The following is a 23,499-nucleotide window of genomic DNA, read 5'->3' on the forward strand; positions in this document are numbered from 1 at the left end:
TGCAGGTTCTTATTAGTCATCAATTTTATACACATCAGTGTATACATGTCAATCCCAATCGCCCAATTCAGCAAACCACCATCCCCACCCCACTGCGGTTTTCCCCCCTTGGTGTCCATATGTTTGTTCTCTACATCTGTGTCTCAACTTCTGCCCTGCAAACCGGGTCATCTGTACCATTTTTCTAGGTTCTACATACATGCGTTAATATACGATATTTGTTTTTCTCTTTCTGACTTACTTCACTCTGTATGACAGTCTCTAGATCCATCCACGTCTCAACAAATGACCCAATTTCGTTCCTTTTTATGGCTGAGTAATATTCCATTGTATATATGTACCACATCTTCTTTATCCATTCGTCTGTCGATGGGCATTTAGGTTGCTTCCATGACCTGGCTATTGTAAATAGTGCTGCAATGAATATTGGGGTGCATGTGTCTTTTTTTTTTATAAATTTATTTATTTATTTATTTTTGGCAGTGTTGGGTCTTCGTTTCTGTGCGCAGGCTTTCTCTAGTTGCGGCGAGAGGGGGCTGCTCTTCATCGCGGTGCGCGGGCTTCTCATTGTCGTGGCTTCTCTTGTTGTGGAGCACAGGCTCTACGTGCGCAGGCTCAGTAGTTGTGGCTCATGGGCTTAGTTGCTCCGCGGCATGTGGGATCTTCCCAGACCAGGGCTCGAACCCGTGTCCTCTGCATTGGCAGGCAGATTCTTAACCACTGCGCCACCAGGGAAGCCCCCCATGTGTCTTTTTGAATTATGGTTTTCTCTGGGTATATGCCCAGTAGTGGGATTGCTGGATCATATGGTAATTCTATTTTTAGTTTTTTAAGGAACCTCCATACTGTTCTCCGTAATGGCTGTATCAATTTACATTCCCACCAACAGTGCAAGAGGGTTCCCTTTTCTCCACATCCTCTCCAGTATTTGTTGTTTGTAGATTTTCTGATGATGCCCATTCTAACTGGTGTGAGGTGATATCTCATTGTAGTTTTGATTTGCATTTCTCTAATAATTAGTGATGTTGAGCAGCTTTTCATGTGCTTCTTGGCCATCTGTATGTCTTCTTTGGAGAAATGTCTATTTAGGTCTTCTGCCCATTTTCGGATTGGGTTGTTTGTTTCTTTAATATTAAGCTGCATGAGCTGTTTATATATTTTAGAGGTTAATCCTTTGTCCATTGATTCGTTTGCAAATATTTTCTCCCATTCTGAGGGTAGTCTTCTCATCTTGTTTATGGTTTCCTTTGCTGTGCAAAAGCTTTGAAGTTTCATTAGGTCCCATTTGTTTATTTTTGTTTTGATTTCCATTACTCTAGAAGGTGGATCAAAAAAGATCTTGCTGTGATTTATGTCAAAGAGTGTTCTTCCGATGTTTTCCTCTAAGTTTTATAGTGTCCGGTCTTAATTTAGGTCTCAAATCCATTTTGAGTTTATTTTTGTGTATGGTGTTAGGGAGTGTTCTAATTTCATTCTTTTACATGTAGCTGTCCAGTTTTCCCAGCACCACTTATTGAAGAGACTGTCTTTTCTCCATTGTATATCCTTACCTCCTTTGTCATAGATTAGTTGACCATAGGTGCGTGGGTTAATCTCTGGGCTTTCTATCTTGTTCCATTGGTCTGTGTTTCTGTTTTTGTGCCAGTACCATATTGTCTTGATTACTGTAGCTTTGTAGTATAGTCTGAAGTCAGGGAGTCTGATTCCTCCAGCTCCGTTTTTTTCCCTCAAGACTGCTTTGGCTATTCGGGGTCTTTTGTATCTCCATACAAATTTTAAGATGATTTGTTCTAGTTCCGTAAAAAATGCCATTGGTAATTTGATAGGGATTGCATTGAATCTATAGATTGCTTTGGGTAGTATAGTCATTTTCACAATGTTGATTCTTCCAATCCAAGAACATGGTATATCTCTCCATTTGTTGGTATCATCTTTAATTTCTTTCATCAGTGTCTTATAGTTTTCTGCATACAGGTCTTTTGTCTCCCTAGGTAGGTTTATTCCTAGGTATTTTATTCTTTTTGTTGCAATGGTAAATGGGAGTGTTTCCATAATTTCTCTTTCAGATTTTGCATCATTATTGTATAGGAATGCAAGAGATTACTGTGCATTAATTTTGTATCCTGAATTTTACCAAATTCATTGATTAGCTCTAGTAGTTTTCTGGTGGCATGTTTAGGATTCTCTATGTATAGTATCATGTCATCTGCAAACAGTGACAGTTTTACTTCTTCTTTTCCAATTTGTATTCCTTTTATTTCTTTTTGTTCTCTGATTGCCGTGGCTAGGACTTCCAAAACTGTGTTTAATAATAGTGGTGAGAGTGGACATCCTTGTCTCATTCCTGATCTTAGAGTAAATGCTTTCAGTTTTTCACCATTGAGAATGATGTTTGCTGTGGGTTTGTCGTATATGGCCTTTATTACGTTGAGGTAGGTTCCCTCTATGCCCACTTTCTGGAGAGTTTATCATAAATGGGTGTTGAATTTTGTCAAAAGCTTTTTCTGCATCTATTGAGATGATCATATGGTTTTTAGTATTCAAGTTGCTAATATGGTGTATCACATTGATTGATTTGTGTATATTGAAAAATCCTTGCATCTCTGGGATAAATCCCACTTGATCATGGTGTATGATCCTTTTGTGTTGTTGGATTCTGTTTGCTAGTATTTTGTTGAGGATTTTTGCATCTATGTTCATCAGTGATATTGGCCTGTAGTTTTCTTTCTTTGTGACATCTTTGTCTGGTTTTGGTATCAGGGTGATGGTGGCCTCATAGAATGAGTTTGTGAGTGTTCCTTCCTCCGCAATTTTTGGAAGAGTTTGAGAAGGATGGGTGTTAGCTCTTCTCTAAATGTTTGATAGAATTCACCTGTGAAGCCATCTGGTCCTGGACTTTTGTTTGTTGGAAGATTTTTAATCACAGTTTCAATTTCATTACTTGTGATTGGTCTGTTCATATTTTCTCTTTCTTCCTGGTTCAGTCTTGGAAGGTTATACCTTTCTAAGAATTTGTCCATTTCTTCCAGGTTGTCCATTTTATTGGCATAGAGTTGTTGTAGTAGTCTCTTAGGGTGCTTTGTATTTCTGCAGTGTCTGTTGTAACTTCTCCTTGTTCATTTCTAATTTTATTGATTTGAGTCCTCTCCCTCTTTTTCTTGATGAGTCTGGCTAATGGTTTATCAATTTTGTTTATCTTCTCAAAGAACCAGCTTTTAGTTTTATTGATCTTTGCTACTGTTTTCTTTGTTTCTATTTCATTTATTTCTGCTCTGACCTTTATGATTTCTTTCCTTCTGCTAACTTTGGGTTTTGTTTGTTCTTCTTTCTCTAGTTCCTTTAGATGTAAGTTTAGATTGTTTATTTGAGATTTTTCTTGTTTCTTCAGGTAGGCTTGTATAGCTATAAACTTCCCTCTTAGAACTGCTTTTGCTGCATCCCATAGGTTTTGGATCGTCGTGTTTTCATTGTCATTTGTCTCTAGGTATTTTTTGATTTCCTCTTTGATTTCTTCAGTGATCTCTTGGTTATTTAGTAATGTATTGTTTAGCCTCCATGTGTTTGTGTTTTTTACGTGTTTTTCCCTGTATTTCATTTCTAATCTCATAGCGTTGTGGTCAGAAGAGATACTTGATATGATTTCAATTTTCTTAAATTTACTGAGGCTTGATTTGTGACCCAAGATGTGATCTATCCTGGAGAATGTTCTGTGCGCACTTGAGAAGAAAGTGTAATCTGCTGTTTTTGGATGGAATGTCCTATAAATATCAGTTAAATCTATCTGGTCTGTTGTGTCATTTAAAGCTTCTGTTTCCTTATTTATTTTCATTTTGGATGATCTGTCCAGTGGTGTGATTGAGGTGTTAAAGTCCCTCACTCTTATTGTGTTACTGTAGATTTCTTCTTTTATAGCTGTTAGCAGTTGCCTTATGTATTGAGATGCTCCTATGTTGGGTGTATATATATTTATAATTGTTATATCTTCTTCTTGGATTGATCCCTTGATCATTATTTAGTGTCCTTCCTTGTCTCTTGTAACATTCTTTATTTTAAAGTCTATTTTATCTGATAGGAGTATAGGTACTCCAGGTTTTTTTGATTTCCATTGGCATGGAATATCTTTTTCCATCCCCTCACTTTCACTCTGTATGTGTCCTTAGGACTGAACTGGGTCTCTTGTAGACAGCATATTTATGGGTCTTGTTTTTGTATCCATTCAGCAAGCCTGTGTCTTTTGGTTGGAGCATTTAATCCATTCACGTTTAAGGTAATTATCAATATGTATGTTCCTTTGTCCATTTTCTTAATTGTTTGGGGTTTGTTTTTGTAGGTCCTTCTCTTCTCTTGTGTTTCCCACTTAGGGAAGTTCATTTAGCATTTGTTGTAGAGCTGGTTTGGTGGTGCTGAATTCTCTTAGCTTTTGCTTGTCTGTAAAGCTTTTGATTTCTCCATCGAATCTAAATGAGAACCTTGCTGGGCAGAGTAATCTTGGTTGTAGGTCCTTCCCTTTCAACACTTTAAGTATGTCATGCCACTGCCCTCTGGCTTGTAGAGTTTCTGCTGAGAAATCAGCTGTTAACCTTATGGGAGTTCCCTTGTATGTTTTTTGTCATTTTTCCCTTGCTGCTTTCAGTAATTATTCTTTGTCTTTAATTTTTGCCAGTTTGATTACTATGTGTCTCCGCGTGTTTCTCCTTGGGTTTATCCTGCCTGGGACTGTTTGCGCTTCCTGGACTTGGGTGGCTATTTCCTTTCCCATGTTAGGGAAGTTTTCGACTATAATCTCTTCAAATATTTTCTCGGGTCCTTTCTCTCTGTCTTCTCCTTCTGGGACCCCTATAATGCGAATGTTGTTGTGTTTAATGTTGTCCCAGAGGTCTCTTAGGCTGTCTTTGTTTCTTTTCATTGTTTTTTCTTTATTCTGTTCTGCAGCAGTGAATTCCACCATTCTGTCTTCCAGGTCACTTATCAGTTCTTCTGCCTCAGTTATTCTGCTGTTGATTCCTTCTAGTGTTGTTTTCATTTCAGTTTTTGTATTGTTCATCTCTGTTTGTTTGTTCTTTAATTCTTATAGGTCTTTGTTAACCATTTCTTGCATCTTCTCGATCTTTGCCTCCATTCTTTTTCCAGGTCCTGGATCATCTTCACTATCATTATTCTGAATTCTTTTTCTGGAAGGTTGCCTATCTCCACTTCATTTAGTTGTTTTTCTGGGGTTTTATCTTGTTCCTTCATCTGGTACATAGCACTCTGCCGTTTCATCTTCTCTATCTTTCTGTGAATGTGGTTTTTGTTCCACAGGCTGAAGGATTGTAGTTCTTCTTGCTTCTGCTGTCTGCCCTCTGGTGGATGAGGCTGTCTAAGAGGCTTGTGTAAATTTCCTGATGGGAGGGACTGATGGTGGGTAGAGCTGACTGTTGCTCTGGTGGGCAGAGCTCAGTTAAACTTTAAACCACTTGACTGCTGATGGGTGGGGCTGGGTTCCCTCCCTGTTGGTTGTTTGGCCTGAGGCAACCCAACACTGCAGCCTACCTGGGGCTCTTTGGTGGGGCTAATGGCAGACTCTGGGAAGGCTCATGAAGGCTCATGCCAAGGAGTACTTCCCAGAACTTCTGCTGCCAGTGTCGTTGTCCCCACGGTGAGCCACAGCGCCACCCCCCCCCCCCGCCTCTGCAGGAGACCCTCTAACAGTAGCAGGTAGGTCTCGTTCAGTCTCCCCTGGGGTCACTGCTCCTTCCCCTGGGTCCTGATGCGCACACTACTTTGTGTGTGCCCTCCAAGAGTGGGGTCTCTGTTTCCCCCAGTCCTGTCAAAGTCCTGCAATAAATTCCCACTAGGCTTCAAAGTCTGATTCTCTAGGAATTCCTCCTTGCATTGCCAGACCCCCAGGTTGGGAAGCCTGATGTGGGGCTCAGAACCTTCACTCCAGTGGGTGGACTTCTGTGGTATAAGTGTTCTCCAGTCTGTGAGTCACCCACCCAGCAGTTATGGGATTTGATTTTACTGTGATTGCACCCCTCCTACCGTCTCATTGTGGCTTCTCCTTTGTCTTTGGATGTGGGGTATCTTTTGTGGTGAGTTCCAGTGTCTTCCTGTCGATTATTGTCCAGCAGCTAGCTGTGATTATGGTGTTCTCGCAAGAGGGAGTGAGAGCATGTCCTTCTACTCCGCCGTCGTGGTTCCTCCACCTGAAGTTGTACTTCCTTTACCTTTTAATTCAGCTATATTGAGGTTCTTCCCCTTGCATTAGCGTTGTCTGAGGAACTCTATCTGAAAGCCCATTTCTTAGGAAGCAGATATTTTAATATTTGTTTTGTGCCAGGTATCTCAGGCAGATCTCCTAGCCTTCTCTCTATATTTTTTTATTCTGGAATTCTGATGAGATACATGTTAAGACCTTCTTATTCTATCTACCATTAAACTTGTTTTTTTCCATTGATGTATAAAACATGTAGGTAAAGTACATAAACACTAAGCATATAGCTCAGTAAATTATCACAAAGTGAATATGTACATGTAACAACCACAAAGATCAAGAAATATAAGTCATTGGGACTTCTCTGGTGGCGCAGTGGATAAGACTCTGCGCTCCCAATGCAGGGGGCCTGGATTCAGTCCCTGGTCCGGGAACTAGATCTCATATTCATGCTGCAACTAAGAGTTCACATGCCACAACTAAGGAGCCCACATGCCGCAACTAAAGAGGCTACCTGCTGCAACTAAGGAGCCCTGGAGCCGCAACCAAGGAGCCCGCCTACTGCAACTAAGATCCGGTGCAACCAATAAGTAAATAAATAAATATTTAAAAAAAGAAAAAGAAATATAAGGCATTAAGTTTCCCAGAAGCCCCTTTATCCTGACTTCCAACACCGGATTTTTCTAACCACCTTAGTTTTTCTGTTTTTGAACATTATATAAATGAAGGCACATTAAATAGTCTTCTGTTTGTTTTTGTTTTTGAATTTGATGTCTTTTGCTGAACAAAATCTTATCTTACATTTGTGAAATTCATCCATGTTGGGTACAAGTCTAATGTGTTCATTTTCATTGCTTTTTAGTATTCCATCGTGTGAGTAAACCACAGCTGATTGATCTGTTCTGCTGTTGATGAAAATTTTAAATTTGATTTCCAGTTTCGAGAACATTCCTTTACATGACTTTCAGTACATTTATGTTTAGAAGTAAACTTGTTCGGTGACAGGATACGTATTTGTTTATTTTAGAGATAGTGCCAGTTTTCCAGAGTGTAACAGCTTTCGTGCCCACCAATGGCATATAGGAATTCCTATTGCCCCTCATCTTTGCCAACAATTGGTATTGTTAATCTCTAATTTTCACAGGTTCTCGTGGTTTAAAATGCCTTTTTCTGTTGATACTTCTGAGGTTTAGCATCTCTTCATATGTTTATTGGTTATTTGGATATACTGTCTTGTCAAGTGCCTATTCAGATTTCTTTCCTAATCTTTCTGTTGGGTTGTCCATTTTATTTCATTATTATTGTTGATTTATAGGAATTTCTTGTACCTTCTGCATATGATGCTATCTCTTCCACTCTGTGGTTGTATTTTCACCCTCCTGATGGTGTCTTTGGATGAACAGAAGTTCTCAGTGTTGTCTAATGTATTGGTCTTTTCCTTTATTGTTAGTGCTTTCTGCATCCTGCTCAAAAAATCTTTTCTTCATCCGCATAGCACAGGGAGATCAGCTCGGTTCTTTGTGACCACCTAGAGGGGTGGGATAGGGAGGGTGGGAGGGAGGGAGATGCAAGGGAGGAGATATGGGGAGATATGTATATGTATAACTGATTCACTTTGTTATAAAGCAGAAACTAACACACCATAAAGCAATTATACTCTAATAAAGATGTAAAAAAAAATCTTCTATGAAGGTTATGGAGGCATTCTTCTGTTTTCTCCTTTAGAAAGTTTATTGTTTTGTCTTTTCCATTTAGATCTTATAATTCACCTGGATTTGATTTTTCTGATAATATGAAGTAGGAGTCTATTTTTTTCTCCCCTATGGATTTTTTTTGTATAAACATAATTTACTTCTTAGAAAATTAAATCAGAATCGCAAACAGCATACAAGCAAAAGAGGCAGCCTATACAAGGACATTTTAACAGTATATAACCTTTTGCCAAAGATGTTTTTTTGCTGAATACATATACACTGTGATTGGAATATAGTTTTTTGTTTAAAACTAAAACTCTGCGTCCATTGAACAGTTTTCCTCTTCCCCCTTATCCCAGCATCTGGCAACTACCATTCTACTTTCTGTTTCTAAGAGTTTGATTAGTTTAGATACCTCACAGAAGTAGAATCCTACAGAAATTGTCATTTTGTGACTGGCTTATTTTAGTTAGCACAGTGTCCTCAAGGTTCATCTGTATTGTAGCATATGACAGGATTTCTTTCTTTGTTAAGGCTTAATAGTATTCCACTGTATGTATATACCATATTTTCTTTACCTGTTTACCCATCAATGATCATTTGGGATGCTTCCACCTCTTAGCTGTTGTGAATAATGCTGTTATTAACACAGGAGTGTACAAATATCTCTTCAAGGTTCTGTTTTCAATTCTTTTAGATACATATACACAGAAGTGGGATTGCTGGATCATATGATTATTCTATTTTTAGTTTTCGAGGAACTTCCATACTTTTTTCCATAGCAGCTGTACCATTTTCCATTCCCGATAAAAGTGCACAGAGGTTGCAATTTCTCCACATCCTTGTCAACACTTGTTATTTTCTGTTTTTTAAAAAATAGTGGCCATTCTAACGTGTGAGGAGATAGCTAAATGAGGTTTTTATTTGCTTCCTTAATAATTAGTGATGTTGAGTTAGCTCTTTTTGTGTATGTTGGTCATTTGTATATCTTTGGAAAAATGTCTATTCAAGTACTTTGCCCATTTTTTAATTGGATTGCTTTGTTGTTGAAGGGGTTCTATATATATATATATATATATATATATATATATATATACACACACACACACACACACATATATACACACACACACATATATATATGTTATTTATGTAGCTGTGTCTGGGTCTGGTCTTAGTTGCAGCATGTGGGATCTTTCATTGGGCACGAAGGTTCCTCATTGTGGTGCATGGGCTTTTCTCTGATTGTGGTGCGTGGGCTCCAGAGAGCACAGGTTCATTAGTTGCAGCACACGGGCTCTCTAGTTGTGGCGTGCGGGCTCCAGAGTGCGTGGGGTCTGTAGTTGTGGCGCGTGGGCTCTGTAGTTGCATCGCGCGGGCTCTTTAGCTGTAGCACGCGGGCTCCAGAGCGTGTGGGCTTATTAGTTTCGGCGTGTGGGCTTAGTTACCCCGTGGCATGTGGGATCTTAGTTCCCTGACCAGAGATCGAACCCGCGTCCCCTGCATTGCAAGATGGATTCTTAACCACTGGACCACCAGGGAAGTCCCTCTTTATATATTTTGGCTATTAATCCCTTATAAGATGCAGTGTGCATTTTCTCCCAATCTGTTGATTCTCTTTTCACTCTGATGATTGTTTCCTTTGCTGTGTAGAAGTTTTTAAGTTTGATATTATCTGTTTTCACTTTTGTTGCCTGAGCTTTTGGTGTCATATCCAAGAAATCATTGCCAAATCTAAAGTCATGAAGTGTTTCCCCAGGGTTGTTTTTCTAGAAGTTTTATAGTTTTAAGTATTATATTAAAATGTCTTTATTACATTTTAATTTTTGTATGTGGCATAAATAAGGGTCCAACTTCCTTCTTTTACATGTGAATATGCAGTTTTCCCAACACCATTTGTTGAAGGGACTATTCTTTCCCTATTGTGTAGCCTTGGCACCTTTCTCAAAGATCATTTGACCACATATGTGAGGGTTTATTTATTCCTGGGTTCTCTACTCTGTTCCATTGGTCTGTAGGTCTGTCATAATGTTTTAAATGTAGTAGCTTTGTAGTACACTTTGAAATCAGCAAGTGTGAGGCCTCCAGCTTTGTTTTGCTTTCTGAAGATTGTTTTGGCTGTTTTGTGTCCTTTGAGATTCCATATGAATTTTAGGGGGTTTTTTTTGATTCTGTAAAAATGTCCTTGGAATTTTGATAGAAATTGCATTAAACATAGGTCACATTGGATTATATGGACATTTTAACAATATTCAGTCTTCCAGTCCATGAACACAGAATGTCTTTCCATTTATTTGTGTCTTCTATAATTTCTTTCAGCAGTGTTTTGTAGTTTTCAGTGTACAGATCTTTCACCTCCTTGAATAAGTTTATTCCCAAGTATTTTATTTTTTTGATGCTATTGTAAATGGGTTGTTTTCTTAATTTCATTTTCAGATTGTTCATTGTTACTGTATATAAACACAGCTGATTTTTAAGTGTTGATTTTGTAACTGCAACTTTGCTATATTCATTTATTCTAATAGTTTTGTTGCAGAAACTTTAGAGTTTTCTATGTATAAGATCAGGTTTTTTTACTTCTTCCTTTCCAATTTTGATGCCTTTTATTTCTTTTTTCTTGCCTTGATGCTTGAACTTCTAATACTATATTGAATAGAAGTGACGAGAGTGGGTATCTTTGCCTTGTTCTTGATCTTAGAGGGAAAGCTTTTGGTTTTTCACCATTGAATATATTAGCTATGAGCTTCTCATATATGGCCTTTATTATGTTGAGGTAATTTCCTTCCATTCCTAGTTTGTTGAGTGTTTTTTATCATGAAAGTGTGTTGTATTTTGTCAAATGCTTTTTCTGTATTAGTTGAGATGATCATATGGTTTTTGTCCTTCATTTTGATAATGAGATGAATTACTTTTGATTGATTTGTGTATGTTGAACCATCCTTGCATTTCAGAAGTAAATCTGACTTGGGCTATTAGTGTGTTATTGTTTTGGATTTTTTTTTTCTTTTTAGCATTTTGCTGAGGATTTTTATATCAGTATTCATCAGGAATACAGGTTTGTAGTCTTACTTTCTTTTAGTTTCTTTGTCTGATTTTCGTATCATGGTAAAGCTGTTTTCATAGAATAAGTTTGCAAGTGTTCCCTCCTCTTCAGTATTTTGGAAGAATTTGAGAGGATTGATGTAAATTTTTTAATGTAGCTGGTGTTGTCAAGCCATCTGGTTCTGGGCTTTCCTTTCTTTGGATGTTTTTGGTTACTGATTCAGCCTCCTTACTGTAGTGTAGCTTTGTTCAGTTTATCTCTATCTATCTATCTATCTAATCTATTATTTAGTCTTGGTAAGTTGTATATTTCTAAAAATTTATTCATTTCTTCTAGGTCACTCCATCTGTTGTTGTATTCATAGTAGTCTCTTAGGATCCTTTTTATTTCTGTGGTATAAGTTGTAATGTCTCCTCTTTCATTTCTGATTTTTGCTGAGTCATTTTGCTTTTTTTTCTTGTTAGTCCAGGTGAGGGTTTGTTGATTTTGATACTCTTTTGAGAAGAACTTAATTTCATTGATACTTTTTTCTATTTTTCATATCCTTTATATCTGCTCTAATCTTTATTATTTCCTTTGTCTATTAACTTTAGCTTTAATTTGTTGTTCTTTTTTTAGTTCTTTGAGGTGTAAAGTTAGGTTGTTGATTTGAGATGTTTCTTCTTTTTTAATGTAGGTATTTATTACTATAAACTTCCCACTTAGTACTGTACCATTTACATTTAAAGTAGTTACTTATAGGGAACTACTCACTATTGCCATTAAAAAATTTTTTTCTGTGTGTCCTGCAAATACTTGGTCACTCTTTTCCTCTCTTGCTGCTTTCCATTGTGTTTTATTGATTTTCTTTTTTCTTTCATAATGGCATGCTTTAATTCCTTTCTTGTTTTCTTTTGGCATCTTTTATAGGTTTTTTTCATTGTGTTTACCATGAGGATTACATAAAACATAGTTATAACAATCTATCTTGAACTGATAACAACTTAACTTAATCACATACAAAAATTCTATTCCTTTACATCCTTGCCCCACTTTGTTCAGTGTCACAAACTATGTCTTTTTATATTTTGTAGTCATTAACGTAGTGTTATAATAATTTTTAATCCTTTTATTTCTTAAATTCTATACTCAAAAGTGATTTATGCACCACCATTACAGTATTACAGATTTTTGTATTTGTCTGTATATTTACCTTTACCACAATCTTTATATTTTTATATGCTGTGTGTTGCTGTCTAGCTTCTTTTGTTTCAACTTGAAGGACTTCCTTTAGCAGTTCTTGTAAGGCAGGTCTTTGTGGTGATAACCTTTCTTAGTTTTTCTTTATCTGGGAAGGTCTTTATTTCTCCTTCAGTTTTAAAGGACAGTTTTGGTGGATATATGGTATTCTTGGTTTGCAGGTTTTTTCTTTCAGCACTTTGAATGTATTATCCCACTTCCCTCTGGCTGGTAATGTTTCTGTTGAGAAATCCACTGATCTAATGGGAGCTTCCTTGTATGTAATGATTCACGTTTCTCTTGCTGCTTTCAAGATTAACTCACTTTTGACTAGTTGTTTATAGTATGTCTTGATTTGAGCCTCTTTGGGCCCATCCTAGTCGGAGTCCTCTGAGTCTCGAATCTGGATGTTCATTTTCTTTCTCAGATTTGGTAAATTTTGGCCATTTTTTTCAGATAAGCTCTCTACCCACTCCCCTTTCTCCATCTGGAACATCTATAATGGGAATATTGGTCATCTTGGTGATATCCTATAAGTCCCTTAGGCTTTTTTCACTTCATTCCTTTTCTTTGTTCCTCTGACTAGATGATTTCAAATGGCTTATCTTTGACTTTGCTGATTCTTTTTTCTGCTTGATTGAGCCTACTGTTGATCCTCCTCTAGTGAATTTTTAAATTTAGTTACTATATTTTTCAGCTGCATAATTTCTGTTTCGCTCATTTTTCTGGTTTCTTTCTCATTGGTAATATTCTTGTTTTGTTTATGCATTGTTTTCCCGATTTTGTTTAGCTATTTGTAGTCTCTTGTAGTGCATTGAATTTCTTTATGACCATTGCTTTCAATTCTTTTTTAGGTAATTCATATATCTCCCTTTTATTAGGGTCAGTTTCTGGAGATTTACTTTGTTCCTTTGTTTGAGCCATGTTTTCCTGTTTCTTCATGTGCCTTCTTCGGTGAATTGTCTGTTTAATCTTTTGCCCATTGTTTCATTTTTTATTGTTGAATTTTGAGGGTTTTAAAAAGTATGTTCTGTGTATTTTTCAGGTATGTGACTCAATTTTTTTCTCTGAGTTGATGGCTAGTCTTTTCATTTTCTTTACAGTGTCTTTCAAAAAGAAGTTCTTTAATTTTAAAGAAGCCCATTTTATCAAATTTATTATTTTGGGAGGGGAACCAATGTTGTGTCTAAAAATCTTTGTTTAACCAAATGTCACAATGATTTTCTCCTAAAAGTTTTATACTTTTATGTTTTGCATTTGGATCGATGATCCATTTTGTGTTAATTTTTTCATAAAGTATGAGATACTGCTTTATGTTCATTTTTTTGCATATGGATATCTGGTTTTCCAACATTGTTTTTCTCCACTGAACTTTTTTTGCATCATGATCATAAGTCATTTGACCACATCTGTTTTCACCTATTTCTGGTCAGTATCTTTTCTCTTCCAGTGATTTATGATTATGCTTGTACCACACTGTCTTTATTACTATAGCTTAACATGAACTCTTAAAACCAGGTAGTATAAGTCCTTTCTTCTTCTTTTTCAAAATGTTTAAGGTATTTTAGGTCTTTTGTATTTCCACATGGATTTGATAATTGTCAATTTTTACCAAAATTCCTCCTGGGATTTATTTGAATCTATATATCAATTTAGGGAGAATTGACAACAATTATTAAATCTTCCAATCCATGATTGCAGTATATTTCCCTTATCTAGGACTTTAATTTTACTTGGCAATGTTTTATAATTTTCAGTTTGTGTGTCTTAAGACACCCTTAAATATTTCATATTTTTTAATGTTATTGTAAATGGTATTATCTTTAAAATTTCAATTTCTGATGGTTTTGTTGCTAGTATTTTCACATGCAGTTGATTTTTATATATTGATCTTGTATTCTGCAGTTTTGCTACACTCACTTATTAGCTCTAGTAACTTTTTACCAAAAGATTACATAGAATTTTCTCCTTAGATGATTATGTCATCTGTGAATATAGAGACACTTTTTCTTCTTTTCCCATCTGGACTCCTTTTATTTCTTTTTCTTATCTTATCACCCTTATTAGAACCTTCAGTCTAATATTGAATAAAAGTGGTAAGACTAAACATCCTTCCCTTGTTTTGATCTTTGATCTTTCACTATTAACTATGACAGTAGGTATGGTATATTTCAATAATGCTTTTTTAGCAGGTTGAGTTAATTCCTTTCTGTTCATATTCTTACACTTACCAGGACTGGATATTGGATTTTGTCACGTGTTTTCTCTGCATTTTTTCATTTTTTGAAAGGATTGTATTGCTTTTCTTTTAGTTTCCTTTTTAAATTTTTTAATTTTTAATTTTTAATTTTTAATTTTTTAAATTTATTTATTTATTAAACTAATTAACTTATTTATTTATTTTTGTCTGTGTTGGGTCTTCGTTTCTGTGCGAGGGCTTTCTCTAGTTGCGGCAAGTGGGGGCCACTCTTCATCGCGGTGCGGGGACCGCTCTTCATCGCGGTGCGCGGGCCTTTCACTATCGCGGCCCCTCCCGTTGCGGAGCACAGGCTCCAGACGCGCAGGCTCAGTAGTTGTGGCTCACGGGCCCAGCTGCTCCGCGGCATGTGGGATCTTCCCAGACCAGGGCTCGAACCCGTGTCCCCTGCATTGGCAGGCAGATTCTCAACCACTGCGCCACCAGGGAAGCCCTAGTTTCTTTTTTTTATAGTAGAAAAGATATTTTTATGATTTTAAACATTTAATATTTATTGAGAATTGTTTTGCTCTGTGTAACTACAGTCCATCTTGAAAAACATTTCACATGGACTTGAGATCAATGTGCATTCCACTCTTTTTTTTTCTTAAACATCTTTAATTGGATCTTTTAGTTTCTTAACATGGTGAATTACATTTATTTTTCAAATGTTAAAACCAATTTAACATTCCAGACATAAACCTCACCTGGTCATATATTGATATATTATCCTCTTTCTGTGTTGTTGTATTCATTTTGTTAAGGACTTTTTCTTTTTTTTTTTTGCAGACATGTTCATGAGAGATGATCTTTAGCTTTGTTTTCTTGCACTGTCTTTGGGTTTGTTGTTAGCATAATGCTGCCCTATTGCAAAGTTTGTCCTCTTCAATTTTCTGAAGGAGTTTGTGTAGAAGTGGTAATATTTGTTTCTTATATGTTTGGGAGCATTCACCAATAAAGCCATCTGGTCCTAGAGTTTTCTTTGTAGGATGTTTATAACTGCATATTTATTTCTTAAAATGAATATTTGGTGATTCAGGTTATATCTTTCTGCTTTAATGAGCTTTGGTATTTTATCCTTTTCAAGGAACCTGTTTCATCTATACTGCTGAATTTGTTGGTGTAAGTTGTTCACAGTACTTCCTTACTATCCTTTTAACATCTGTAGAATCTATAGTGATGTCACCTCTGTCACTCTTGATATTGGTAGTTTGTATTCTCTCTCTCTCTCTTTATTATTCTTAGCAGTCTGAGTAGAGATTTCATCAATTTTAATGATCATCTCTAAGAACAAACTTTGGTTTCCATGATTTTCTCTATTTTCTTGTTTTCTTTTTCTATTTTTGATCTCCATTTTTTCCTTTCATCTGTTTACTATGGTGAGTCTCATTGCTCTCTTTCTTCTAGTTTCTTGAAGTAGAGGCTGAAGTTACTGATTTGAGACCTTTATCCTTTCTAATACAGGCAGTCAGTAAAATAAAATTTCCACTGAGTATTCCTTTAGGTAAATTTCACTAATTTTGATATGCTGAACTTCCATTTCTCTTCTATTAGTAAATTAGTAAATATATTTTCTAGTTTCCATTGTGATTTCTTCTTTGATTCATCATTTATTGAGAAACATGTCATTTAGTTTCCAAATATTTGGATATATTTGAATATTTGAGTTGTTTTCCAGCTTGGGCTTAATTGCAGTTGAAGCTATGTTAATCATTTGTGTAACTGTTTTTGTATGGACTGATTTACAATGATTATTTTCTAGTTAAATCCATCTCAGTCAGAATATGTACTTTGTATGACTTGAATCCTTTTAATTTTAATGAGACTGGTTTTGTGTCCCAGAACATAGTCTATTGGTAAATTTATCTTATGCACTTTAAAAACTGCTTATTCTTTTGTTTGTGGAGTGTTCCATAAATATCAGTTATGTCAAGGTGGCTGATAACCATGTTCAATTCTTCTATATTCTTACTGATTTTCTGATTACTTGTTCTATCAATTATTGAAACAGATGTGTTGAAATCTAATATTTTTGGACTGTCTGTTTCTCCACTCAGTTCTGTCAATTACTGCTTCATATATTTCAAAGATCTGTTTTTAGGTACATAAACATTCAGGATTTTGATGTTTCTATTCATGGATTGACCCATTTATCATTGTAAAATGACTCTTTTTATCCCCATTAATACTCTTTGCTTTGAAATTTGCTATTTATATAGCAAATCTAGCTTTCTCATTGTTAGAGTTATTGTGGTATCTCTTTCTTCTGTCCTTTTACTTTTAGTCTAGCTATCTGTGTCTTTATATTTAAAGTTAGATTCTTATAGGTAATTTATAGTTGGGTTTTGCTTTTTTATCCAATCTAGCAACATCTGCTTTTTATTTAATTGGGCTGTTTATATCATTTACAATTAATGTGATTATTGATATGTAGGTAGCTGAATTTAAATTTTGTGTCTTGCTCCTTGTTTTCCCTCTGTTCCTGTTGCATCAATTTTTTCCCCTTCTTCTGTTTTTTGTAAGAACTGAGTATTTTTGTGATTCCACTTTACCTCCTTTGTTGATTTATTAGCTATAACTTTTTTTTTGTTGTGGTTGTTTTAGTGTATGCTTTAGGGTTTATAGTATACATCATAAACTTTATCACAGTGTACCATCAAGTAATATGGTACCACTTCAAATATAGTATAAGAATCTTATAACACTGTAGTTTCATTTTTCTTCTCCTGGAATTTTGGGTATTTTTTTCCTACATTTTATTCTTATATGTTTTATAGTTTCCTTAATACATTGTTAATATTCTTCCTTTAATAGTCAATTATCTTTAAAAGATTTGAAAACAAAGTAAAAATTATATTATGTTTACTTACATATTTATTATTTCCAATCTTAAATTCCTTTTCATAGATCCAGATTATGACAGGTATTATTTTCCTTTTACATGAAGGATTTTAAAAGATGTATTTATATTGTGCTGGTCTGTTAATGTAGAGGTTTGGAAAATTATCCTGTAAAATGCCAAATAGTAAATATTTCAGGCTTTGTGTGCCATATAATCTTTGTCACAACTACTCAAATATGCCATTGTGTCAGGAAAGCAGACTTGGATAATATGTAAATGATTGGATGTGGCTGAGTTTCATTCAAACTCTTATTTACAAAAATAATGGGTCATAGTTATGTAAGAGGCATCCTTTGCTGACTTCTGTGCTACTGAATAATCTTTCAGCTTTCTTATTTCTGAAAAAGTCTAGTTTATTTTTGTTTTAGAAAGATATTTCTGTGGGTATAGAATTCTAGTTTGACAGTTGTTTTTTTTTTCTCTTTTACTACTTTAAAGATGTTACTCCACTAATTTCTGGCAAGAAATCTTATTTTTAATCACTGGTTTTACATAATTTGAGAACAATGTATTTCTTTATTTTTATTGCTTTAGTATTTTAAGAGTAAATCACAATTTCTGTTCTTATTCTCTTACTGGCCATTTGGGTTGTTTCAAGTATTTAGCTAATATGAATCGTGCTGCTATGAACTTTCTGGTACACATCTTTAGGTGCCTTTATGCATACATTTATTTGTAGTGGAATTGCTGGGTCATGGAAGAGGCATATGACCAGCTTTAGTAGATACTGACACATGGTTTTTCAAAGTGATGGTACCATTTTACAGCCCCATCAACGATGTGTGAAAGCCCTAGTTGCTCCATTTCCTCATTGACGTGATATTAATCTAGTCCCTTTCATTTTGGTCATTCTGGTGATGTGTAGTGATATTTACTTAGGATTATAATTTGTGTTTAGTTGATCACTAATGAATCTGAGCACCTTTTCATGTATACAGAGTTTTAAAACATAGGAATATACCTTCCATTGTTTATGGGTACATAAAAACCTATGTGAGAATGCTAAATACCCAATTTTGGCAGTTTCTACTTCTAAGGACAGAGAAGGGGAGGAATATGTTGGACAGGAGGGTTCACAGAGGGCCTCAACTTACAGTATTATTGCTAAACCAGAAGTGGATACAGGAATAATCTAAAATGTTTCATTTCTTTAAAAAATTTAATTTTTGTAAAATACACCTAATATAACATTTGCTATTCAAACCATTTTTAACTGTACTGTTTGTGACATTTAGTACTTTTACATTGTTATAGAACCATTACCATTGCTCAAAAAATTTTTGAGAGGTCAGTTTAAATGCTTAATTCAGCATCACATAGTTTTTATAAACATTATCAGAGAGTAAAATTTTACAGTGTGTTTCTAATACAAGTGTAAATTCACATCCAGAAAACAAAAATTTGGCTATTCAAAGTTTGAACAAGCTTCCAAGGGTAGGATTTTTCTTGTCAAGTTGTTAGGAGTTTATAATTTAAAGAGCTTTCTGTCTGAAGGTACATTAATGTCAAACTTCAAAGTAATGAGTCACATTAATTCAACAGTTACCTCTTGCATATTTCTACATACATAGCACTGTTTTGTATTATGATACGGGTAAGTCATAAATAATTAAAATAAATGGTTCTTAGTTGCTTTTGCCATAATCATTTTATGGTATAGCAGTAATGTTTTTCAAAGTCATCTGTTTAAATGTTCACTAACATTACCTGTACTTTTGTTTTCATCTTCAGATTATGACTGTACCTAATGACCCGTATACTTTTCTCTCTTGTGGTGAAGATGGAACTGTTAGGTGGTTTGATACACGCATCAAAACTAGTTGCACAAAAGAAGATTGCAAAGATGTAAGAATCAAGTTTCTGTACAAATGATGAAAAAAATTAAGATTATACTTAAAATTGGGTAGTAAGTTATCTCTGAGTTATGAGCTTATGGATAAATTAAGAATTTTTTATTTTATAAAATTTTCAATAAGTATATTTTTATAATCAAAAAAGTTTCTTAATTAAAATGTTAATAGTGAAGTTAAGGAATGTATACTTAAATTGTACAGTTCAAATATATTTGTAAAAATTTATATAATTGTTCAGTATATACCATAGCATTATAAAAACTTGAAGTATTTATCAGTATATTCCATGTATTTATGGAGGCAATTTTGGCTTACCAATAGCAGTGATAAAAGCATGTAGAAGTTTAGTGCCTTCCTTTTATTTTTACCTTGTCCTTTAAACCAAGATTTATTTATATGCTATCTTTTGTTTTCGACAGTTAGATACCATTTTATCAATATGTTCATTCATATTTAGCTCACTTCTCTAAAGATAGAGCTTCACTATCAATTTTGTATTTTTTAAAATAGTATTTTAAACTTGAAAAAGACCTGAGAAATCAGTCAGTGTAAGGCCCCAGGCAACTAACCCTAAATGTTATTTAGAGACAGTAGCTTTTGTCTCGGATCAGTTTAGAGTAGTAAATGAAGTAAGAAAGTATTGCTAAATACATTTTTACTGATAGTTACAAAAAAAAAGTTACTAGTAATCAGGTTGAGTGTTTGCTAATTAAACCAGTTACTGTTGTTAACATGCTTTAGGTGGAGAAAAGATTATTTTTTTTTTTTTTTTTTTTAAGAAATTCACGTTCTTTTTATTTATTTATTTATTTATTTATGACTGTGTTGGGTCTTAGTTTCTGTGTGAGGGCTTTCTCTAGTTGCGGCAAGTGGGGACCACTCTTCATCGCGGTGCGCGGGCCTCTCACCATCGCGGCCTCTCTTGTTGCGGAGCACAGGCTCCAGACGCGCAGGCTCAGTAATTGTGGCTCACGGGCCCAGTTGCTCCGCGGCACGTGGGATCCTCCCAGACCAGGGCTCGAACCCGTGTCCCCTGCATCGGCAGGCAGACTCTCAACCACTGCACCACCAGGGAAGCCCGAAAAGATTATTTTATACATTGAAACAGAGAAGAAAAAAAATAGAAATAAAAAAATTTTGTCAGTTTTTATATTGTATACATGTATACACATACAGAATTAGGAAGTTGAACTGAAGGCAGAAATAAGTTTAAAATAGCAGGTTGTTTATTAGGGGCATTTGGTTTACCTGTTTCTTAGTAAATAATAGGTCCTAAAATTTGTTATGTCAAAATCTTTTAAGCAGTATTTTCGTATACAATGTAGTTGGATTTAATTTTGCTTTTATAATCAAAAACTCTGTAAAACCAAAGAATAAAGCAAAGCTAATAAGTGAAATATTGTTAAATTGTTTCTCAATAAAACTTTTGATTTCTTTATATGTAAAAAGGAATAGAGAGAGTATAAAGAAAAATTGGCAACTAGGGTAATTCTTAAATCCTAAAAATTTAGAATTATGAACAGTATTTGGTGAATAAATTCTATGTAATAGGAATAATGTTCTGAGGCCCATAATTAAATACATAAAACTTAGCATAAATGTAACTTAAAAACTTAGCTATTCTGAGAAGAGTGAGGAGTTAGAGTTGTAGACAAAATAGTATAGAATTAACAGAATACCTTAAAGCTGTATCTTTGGGGTGATAGCTCTTATATTTTCTAATGCTTGTATAGAGATAAGTAGTGACATTATAGTGAAGCCTGTCTTTGACATGATTTGTATATATGTATGTATGTACTTTGTTTTTGAACTGGTGAGGAGGAAGATTTTATAAGTTAACAAAAATATAAAATTTTAATATCAGGTTATGATATTTTTGTTACATTTTAATAGCAATAATTAAAATTAAAATATCATGAGTACCGTATAAAATAATGATTATACTTATGATAGACAAAGGTTGATTATACCTCCATCTTTACTGTCCAGTGGACCAATGATAGCAGGCATTTCTAATGACATTAATGACTTAATGACATATTACATAGGTAGTGTATGAGTTTTTTAATATTTCTAAAGATGATCATTATATTCCTGAGTATGAGAATATTTAGGAGGCATGTTGTTGTTTTTTTTCCCCCCTCATTGTCATACTGACTGAATTAGGATTTCTGAAAAAGATTTTCTTGTTCTAATTGAAGGGAAAATGTTTTAAATAGACTATTATCTGTTGTAAAGCTTATGTAACTGGTATTTTTTTATCTTTTGTAGGATATTTTAATTAACTGCCGACGTGCTGCCACATCTGTAGCTATTTGTCCACCAATACCATATTATCTTGCTGTTGGTTGTTCTGATAGCTCAGTACGAATATATGATCGGCGAATGCTGGGTACAAGAGCTACAGGTAAAAAGACATATGTTAGAGAAAATATAAGATCCTATCAGTTCAAAGGATAAATCTTTTTTTTTATATAAATTTATTTATTTTTGGCTGCATTGGGTCTTCATTGCTGCGTGCAGGCTTTCTCTAGTTGTGGTGAGCGGGGGCTACTCTTCATTGTGGTGCCTGGGCTTCTCATTGCGGTGGCTCCTCTTGTTGCGGAGCACGGGCTCTAGGTGTGCGGGCTTCAGTCGTTGGGGCTTGTGGGCTCTAGAGCGCAGGCTCAGTAGTTGTGGCACACAGACTTAGTTGCTCCGCCGCACGTGGGATCTTACTAGACTAGGACTCGAACCCATGTCCCCTGCATTGCCAGGTGGATTCCTAACCACTGCACCACCAGGGAAGTCCCCAAAGGATAAATCTTTTTTTTTTTTTTTTTTAAGGGATGAAACCTGTGTTGGTATAAAAGGAATGTGACATATAAGACAATCAACTTGGTTCTTCTTCCTCAGAGTAAATCTTCCTGAATCACCCAAAGGATAAATCTTTATGATGTATTGCAATTTTAAAATTTCATTAGTTTGACATAAAATTTAGTAAATAGAATGTATTTAAATACTATGGGTTATTATAAAAAATAGCATTTCACCAAGTTTTTATGACCCATCAGTGTGATACTTTTGCAGTTTATCACTTTAAAAAGTTGTAACACTTGATGTATTAATTTCCTGGGTCTGTCATAACAAATTACTATAAACTGGGTGGCTTAAAATAACAGAAATTTATTTTCTCCCATTTCTGGAGGCTAAATGTCTAAAATCAAGATGTTGCAGGGTGGTTTTCTGCTGGAGGCTCCCAGGGAGAATCTATTGCCTGCTTCTCTCCTAGATTCTGGAGGTTGCTGACAATCCTTAGCATCCCTTGGCTTTTAAATGTATCAGTCCAGTCTCTGCTTCCGTATTTACATGCTGTTCTCTCGTGTGTATCTGTGCCTACGTTTCCCTCTTCTTATAAGGACACTAGTTACATTGTATTTAAGGGCCACCGTAATCCAGTATGACCTCATCTTGATAATTACATCTACAAAGACACTATTTCTAAATGAGGTCACGTTCTGTGTTTCTTGGTGGACATGAATTTTTAGGGGACACTCTTCAGCTCACAACACTTGGCTTTCCTAATTTCTCTTTGCTATCTTTTCAATCAAGGGGATAATAGTAAGCGTGGTGGAGAGAAAAGTTAGCAAAGAAGAGTGACTTGGGTGTGTATTAATGTATAACATATTTATGCCTACTTAGTAGCCTAGCTAAAGTACTGTAAATGATGCTGCAGTACTGAATTTGAATTTGCCTTAAACTCCTATTTGTTCCTCATCTGCTTTGGGATCAAACCACTTCTGAAATATTCACCTCAAAGCTAACTTCCATTAGCATTTTCTGTCAAGGAAGGTCAAGATTGCACACTCTTTCTCTCTATCTCTCTCTCTCTCACACACACACACCCCCCAAATATACATACATATGTACACATTTATATATATATTCACATATTTTATGGCATTAAAAATAAACATTGACTTGGGCCAGAAATTAACAATGTTGATCTCAATGTCAGTTTATGTCCAGTGAAAATGGACATAGATTACTGAAATGGGAAAACCAGATGGGATCTTCTTTCTTTTCTTGAACTGTGATTGAGGAGTCTTGTCTATTTGGACATGCATGTTCAGGGGGAACAGTAGTAATATATGGAACTGTAGGCTCAGTTATCATTTCTCAACAGATGGGACATGATTGAAATTTTGGGCAGGGCAGGATAATACAGCTTTGTGGGATTCTTAGAATTTAGCATTCCTGGGCCTGCAGAGCACAAAGTGCCAGTTGTACCTCTCCCTATCGTATTGCATTATGTTGATGACCACCAAATTTAATTAGAATTAGAGTGGTATTCCCACTCTGTTATCTTATAAGAGGA

General features: G+C 35.2%; 1 protein-coding gene across 10 annotated transcripts in view; it reads left to right on the forward strand.

Annotated features, from left to right (window-relative positions):
- Nucleotides 1-23,499, forward strand: part of DCAF6 (DDB1 and CUL4 associated factor 6) — a 162,891-nt gene that overhangs the window by 49,036 nt on the left and 90,356 nt on the right. For all 10 annotated transcript variants that reach the window (XM_036852894.1, XM_036852880.1, XM_036852944.1 and 7 more), the window contains exons 5-6: nucleotides 19,021-19,134; nucleotides 21,414-21,549. In XM_036852894.1, the coding sequence (XP_036708789.1) occupies nucleotides 19,021-19,134; nucleotides 21,414-21,549 (250 nt within the window). The remainder of the gene's footprint in view (nucleotides 1-19,020; nucleotides 19,135-21,413; nucleotides 21,550-23,499) is intronic.

The sequence above is a fragment of the Balaenoptera musculus genome, chromosome 1 (assembly GCF_009873245.2).
Source record: "Balaenoptera musculus isolate JJ_BM4_2016_0621 chromosome 1, mBalMus1.pri.v3, whole genome shotgun sequence".
NCBI classification, from domain to species: Eukaryota; Metazoa; Chordata; class Mammalia; order Artiodactyla; family Balaenopteridae; genus Balaenoptera; species Balaenoptera musculus.